Source organism: Mycetomoellerius zeteki, unplaced genomic scaffold (genome assembly GCF_001594055.1).
Source record: "Mycetomoellerius zeteki isolate Tzet28-1 unplaced genomic scaffold, Tzet1.0 scaffold45, whole genome shotgun sequence".
NCBI classification, from domain to species: Eukaryota; Metazoa; Arthropoda; class Insecta; order Hymenoptera; family Formicidae; genus Mycetomoellerius; species Mycetomoellerius zeteki.
Window position 1 is genome coordinate 63,140 of NW_017257446.1, and position 6,498 is coordinate 69,637.

A 6,498-nucleotide genomic window follows, 5' to 3' on the forward strand; every position below is an offset into this window, starting at 1 on the left:
ATAAGAGATTAGAGGAATAAAATGTCATATTCAAATATCAATTTAGATGTAATCCTGGACTTTTTATGATTCTATTTTCGATGAAAAATAAATGAGTCTTCTAAAAAGTTTTTAAAGTTACAGTACTCTTCATTGATATCGTTGAAATAACAAAATTTTATTTCGTATTAATTCGAAATAACGCGTAACGTTATACAATTCCATTATTATACAATCGTATATGTAAATATTTTTTAATATTTAAAGTATCGAGAGAACTATGCTTTCATGTGCGAAATCTGTATGAATGGTGGTGTATTTTAATATTGCATGAGAACGTTAATAATAACGCGTGTACAAAGGATCGACTGTTGGTCCATACAAAGTAAAATGAGAGTCCAAAAATAAGTGACATTATTGGGTAGTGGTGGTGGAGGTGGTGGTGGTAGTAGAGAATTCTTTGAGTATTCTCTCCCCGCTGTGTACCGGATATCATTCTGGGTTACATTTTAGTTTGTGAAAAAGTGTTGTTCCATACGTTTCGATTTTCCATCAAAACGACTTTCTCTCATTTGTTCATTCACATAATGCTAATCACATCGCAGTGTAGATATATATAAGGCACTTTTTAAATACTAATAAAAAAGTTTTATACAATTAAATATTTTACTAATCAAATATTTTTACACAATTACGATTTGCAGTCTCAATTGTCATTTCGATAGAATTGTATATTTATAATATCAATATTATATCGACAGAAAAATATAAAGTACGTAGTAAATTTATTTTTACAACCTTGTGAAATATAATAATATAATATATAATCGTATTTTGTGTATGTACATAAAAAATAATGTAAAATCAAATATTATATATATTATTTTATTTTATAATAATAAAACATTTATTTTGCTTTATAAATGTCTAGATTAATTTGCTTTAATTTATTTATATATGTTGATTTATATTACTTGTTCCACATTGCAGCCGATGGCCCTTTAAAAACGAAAGCGAGGATACGACGAAAACAACAATGACATACACGAACTCGAATGCAACCAACGATTCTGATGATCTCGAAAATTCCGAGTTAAGTGAACATCTGATGACACCTTGGCTATCTGTTAGTGCGGACAACATTGTGATATTGATATTGCTGTTAGCATTGGCAGTAAAATTCATTTTCTTCGAGGACAGAAACGACGTAGTTGCCAGACGGCTAAGATTTAAGGAAGAGGAGGAAGAAGAGGAGAAAGAAAAGGAGGAGCAAGAAAAAGAGGAGGCGACAGTGGAGGAGAAAGTGGAACTTCTTGATGGCTCCAATCTAAACGATATAGATACCACTATGAATATATGGTTACGAGAACGTTTCGGCGTAACGTTACCGACAATCCAAGAGCAGCCGGTCTTTCCTCTGTCTGGTGTGGGTGGTGGATGGGGTGATGAGAGTGATGTAGAATATGCTGATAAGGAGATACAAACTGAGTTGATACATCGTGATGCGAGCGATTACGGCGAAATTGACTTGTTGCTGAAGAAATCTGAAGCTCCCAGAAGCGTGGAAGATTGTCTCGAGATATATAAGTCAGAGGTAAGAGAATAATAAGGTAATAAGGTAATAAGATTATAATTATATCATTATATATATATATATAATATAAATATACATATTATATACATATTATTATATGTAGCTTGGAGCCAGTGCCCTGACGAATGAGGAGGTGATACAATTGGTGAAACATAAGAACATAGCTGCTTATCAATTAGAAAAAGCAGTGGGTGACATGGAGCGCGGTGTCGATATTAGACGTCTCGTCGTGGGTGATGCTGGCAAATTCACCGAAGAAATGATCAATTTGCCATATAAGCACTATGATTACAGCAAGGTGCTTGGCGCCTGCTGTGAGAACGTAATCGGGTACGTACCGGTACCGGTTGGCATTGTTGGGCCATTACTGATCGACGGCCAGCTGTGTCATGTGCCGATGGCGACGACGGAGGGCTGCCTGGTGGCATCCACTAATCGCGGTAGCCGCGCGCTTTTGAAATGTGGTGTGACCACCCGTGTAACGGCGGATGGAATGACCCGAGCGCCCGTAATACAATTCCCGGATATTGTTCGTGCATGCGAGGCTATGTCATGGATAGAACAGCCGCAGAATTTTGAAGAATTAAAGAACAGCTTTGATCAAACTAGTCGCTTCGCCCGTTTAAAAAAAATTCATCCACGCATAGCCGGTCGAGACCTGCATCTACGCTTTGTCGCCACAACCGGTGACGCCATGGGCATGAACATGTTATCGAAGGGAACAGAGAGATCTCTGCAGACGTTGGAGACTTATTTTCCAGATATGGAAATAATTTCCCTCAGTGGGAATCTCTGCACCGACAAAAAACCCGCGGCCGTCAACTGGATTGAGGGAAGGGGTAAGAGTGTGGTGTGCGAAGCGATCGTACCTGCGGATGTCGTGATGTGCGTACTGAAAACTTCGGTCCACGAACTTGTCAAACTCAACAACAAGAAGAATTTGACCGGCTCAGCCTTGGCAGGCAGCATAGGCGGCTTCAACGCCCACGCTGCCAATATCGTGACTGCGATTTTTATTGCCACTGGACAGGATCCCGCACAGAATGTTAGCAGTAGTAACTGTTTAACGTTGATGGAACCATGGGGAGTGGATGGCAAAGATCTGCGTATAACGTGCACAATGCCCAGCATAGAAGTCGGAACGGTAGGTGGTGGTACCGGTCTGCCTGCGCAAGGAGCATGCTTAGCGATGCTGGGGATCAAGGGTGCGCATCCTACGGAACCCGGTCAGAACGCAAGAAAACTCTCTCGAATAGTTTGCGCCACTGTGCTTGCCGCAGAGCTATCATTGATGGCCGCATTAGCCTCCGGAGATTTGGTCAAGAGTCATTTGAGGCATAATAGGTATGTGACTTGAGCATGTCTTGTTGAATTTATACAGCTGAAATGAAAAGAATTGAATCAATGTTATTAATAATATTATTAAAATCTTACTAGATAAAACTTTACTTTTGGAGAGTTTAACAGTTAAAATAATATAACTAATCAACTAATCATATTTATTTCCATTTAAATTTATAAGCGTTATGAAAAAATTTGTAAATTATATAATGCAAATTTAAAACAGTTTGACGATAAGATTCAAATTATGAATACAACTATTGATCCGAAATTATTATCAATAACTAAATATTTTTCACAAGTAATGATTTGCACGTTTCTCTTTCTGTTTACAGATCGTCTGTCCTAATTAGTAACTCAGTGCATACTACTCACGGTAGTACGGACGGTAACAGGCTAACTGTGCCAAACGTTTTGCCATTCTAAGATTTTTAGTGCAGATTTTGCGTAAAAGCTTTAGTGGCAAAAATATATTTTTATCATTTCTCTATGAAGCGGCCTGTTGTTTACATTTCGTACCTGCCTCATTAGTGTTCCAAAGAAACAATTAGTCAAGTATGCATGTTTCTGCTGTATGCGATGAGATGTAGGTCGAATTCTATAATGTATATATTTCATTCATGTAAATATGTATATGGAAGAAGTGTTTCGATGGAAAAGTGTTTCAACTGCCTCCCCCCTCTCTCTCTCTTTGGTGCTGTAATGTAAATAATAAACTTTTTAATTGTTTTGAAATGTTCGTATTATATTAATCAGGATTTAATTCGTCCATAAATTGAATGTTGGATTAAAAAAATGGACACGCGCAAATTTTAACGGAATAAAGAGATAAAAATGAAACTAATTTGTATTATTTATTATTACAATACATAATTATAATGTATAAATTGCATTATAATTTGTTAAAATCTGTAAATAAATGATACAATAGTGATAACACTAATTTTAACTAATCAAGATTTTATTAAGGATTAAACAACATGGACAAGAATAGATTACATAGATATTTTCAACGTGATCGTCTTGCGTTATCTGTTTATAAATTTTTTTTCGGTTTAGTAAATATGCTTATAATTAGTAAATACGCTTATACGTCCATTTATTGTAATAAATATCGGATCAAATAAAGTTTGCGTAAAAGAATTAAATAAAGCTTGTATCTTAAACTAGTTTTTACATGATACCACGAATTATTTTAGCATTGTCTTCCGCCGAACATTAAAATTTAGTCCCCTCATCTTTAGACAAAGGAAGTATATTATTCCATAATGTAAGTATAAAAAAATAGCAATATAAATTTCCAATTTCATAATTGTACATAAATTTTTCTAATTTTGTATATAGCGTAGTAATTTTTTAATATAACAATTTTTTTTAATGTAGATGAAATAAAAATATATTCATGTAGTAGAGAGGTTTAAAAAATTAATGAAAAAAAATATATAATTAATCATATTTTATTTAAATCTAATTTTTTAAAATATAAAAAATGTATAAATCAAAAGTATATTTATCAACAAAGAACCAATATCTACGCATCCAAATTTTCAAAAAGAAAAACCCCAGAGAACATTGAGACGTCTTACAAAATGTCATAAAGACGTCCTAAAATTCATGAGACATTTTTTAGAAATATTAGAATGATATCTATATGACGTCTTTAAGATGTCTTATGTGTCAATTTATGACGTTTTAAAGACATTATCTTTAAAACATCTTACAGACATTGCCCTTATGATGTCTTGCAGATTGCTCCAGATATTTGTCTAAAAAGATCTATCTAAGACATCTTAAAGATATAGACGTCATTCTGATACTTTCAAAGAATGTCTATTTTTTTCATTAATTTTTTAAACCTCTACACTACATGAATATATTTTTATCTCGTTTACATTAAAAAAAATTTTTATATTAAAAAATTACTATACTATATACAAAATTAGAAAAATTTATGTACAATTATGAATTTTAGGACATCTTTATGATATCTTATAAGACGTCTCAATGTTCTCTGGACTTTCTCATGTAAAGTAATATCAAATATACATTGATTCATATTTTCGCGAATAATAGTTGTGCATTTTTTCACATTTTTTCATAGGTTTCTTTATAACCGCACGTTGTACAAGTGTGTGTATACGTATCATCTTCTTCATTGTATGTGTCTTCTCCAAACTCATGAACATGCGACGCTTTAGTCGTCTTATCGTACAATGAACTTCTCACTTGCATTCGCAGCTGTTTGATCTTTGTTTCCATGAAATAAGATTTGGTTTAGCAAGAGATGATATAATAAAATCACATAAATTAAGATACCTTTTTATTGAATTTCTTTATTTTAGCTCCCTCTCGTTTTATTTCACGCGCTTCTTTTTCCTTCAACAGGCTTTCTTCCGAACCCCAAACTTCCAAAGCCCTCTGTTCTATCTGGAGATGCAAATATAACTTCATCTCACCCCAATTCACGTTGTGAGGATTTTTTCGTACAATATACTTAAGCACAGGTTCTCGTCGATCGAGATCGCAATCCTTCAACAAATATTCTTGTTTAGCTTCAGTTTTGGTAATTAAGGAGTGTTTTCCTTCTTTATCTCTAAAATAATATAAAACGATATAATATTCGTGACTTATTTTCAAAAGATATGCGAGAAAGGAAATAGGTACCATATACAAGTGAAAATATTCACTTTAAATGCCGCTACTCTACCTGCATTTATCACAAACGGTCAGATCAAATGTTTGTAAAAGATATGAGTCTCTAAATTGCTGTTGACACTCCTCACATTCATTAAATTTACTGATATCTGGTGCCGGCTCGGTCCTAATCTTCAACTATATAAATAAACATGTATTATAAATGTAATAATATTATAAATACAATTATGTACATATGTATTATATACCATTTGGTGCTTTAATTCATCATTTTCTTCTATTAAGAAGCCTCCTCCGCTATCGATAACACATTGCCCTTGAACTTTTAGCATTCTCCCTCTTGTGGAACCATTATTTTCTCTATAGACATCAATAAAAATACTAGTGAAGAGACTAACCAAATTCTTAAAGAAAAGATGTTTATTTTAAAACTGTCAAAGAATATTGATTACTAACTTATTTTATTGCATTTTAAATATATTGTTTCATGTATATGCTTAACATACCTTGCATATGGATGCGTTATAACCTTAGATTTTTTTAACAAGAGTGCTCTCTGACGATTTCTTTCAGCTCTCTCTTTGAGTTTCTTCTCTATCTCTGTGTTATTTCCACTCTTGTTAAAATTATTTTCGGCACTAGCCATTTCTTAATAAAACATTAAATTCTTTTGTCAATAATATATATATATGTTTTTAAAGGAATATATCCTGAAAATGAGTAAATAATGTATAAATATTTGTCAGTTATTTTTTAAATTGTAAATATTATCTCAGTGTACTATGTAAGTTATCTCAGAACCTTGACTGTAAACAAATTATCTAACAAAAAAGTTATAATATGATGCCTAGATAAATCAGATAAAGAAATCAAAATTTTTGATGCTTTAACAGATCGTTGAAGAGTCTCATATCATTAATATTTGTTTT

The 6,498-nt window shown here is 33.0% G+C and overlaps 2 protein-coding genes across 5 annotated transcripts in view; one reads left to right on the forward strand and one right to left on the reverse strand.

Moving 5' to 3' along the window:
- The window catches only part of Hmgcr (HMG coenzyme A reductase), a 39,001-nt gene extending 35,265 nt beyond the window's left edge, over positions 1-3,736 (forward strand). For all 4 annotated transcript variants that reach the window (XM_018454731.1, XM_018454732.1, XM_018454730.1 and 1 more), the window contains exons 7-9: positions 970-1,573; positions 1,677-2,917; positions 3,250-3,736. In XM_018454731.1, the coding sequence (XP_018310233.1) occupies positions 970-1,573; positions 1,677-2,917; positions 3,250-3,340 (1,936 nt within the window). In that variant the 3' untranslated portion in view covers positions 3,341-3,736. The remainder of the gene's footprint in view (positions 1-969; positions 1,574-1,676; positions 2,918-3,249) is intronic.
- Positions 3,737-4,926: 1,190 nt separating this feature from the next.
- Xpac (DNA repair protein complementing XP-A cells homolog Xpac) lies at positions 4,927-6,242 on the reverse strand. Its single transcript, XM_018454735.1, has 5 exons — positions 6,076-6,242; positions 5,818-5,929; positions 5,622-5,746; positions 5,231-5,507; positions 4,927-5,161 (listed from the first exon to the last, which is right to left on the reverse strand). Exons 1-5 carry the CDS (start codon positions 6,213-6,215, stop codon positions 5,000-5,002), a joined length of 816 nt encoding a protein of 271 aa, XP_018310237.1. The 5' UTR covers positions 6,216-6,242; the 3' UTR covers positions 4,927-4,999.
- Between the last annotated feature and the right edge of the window lie 256 nt (positions 6,243-6,498).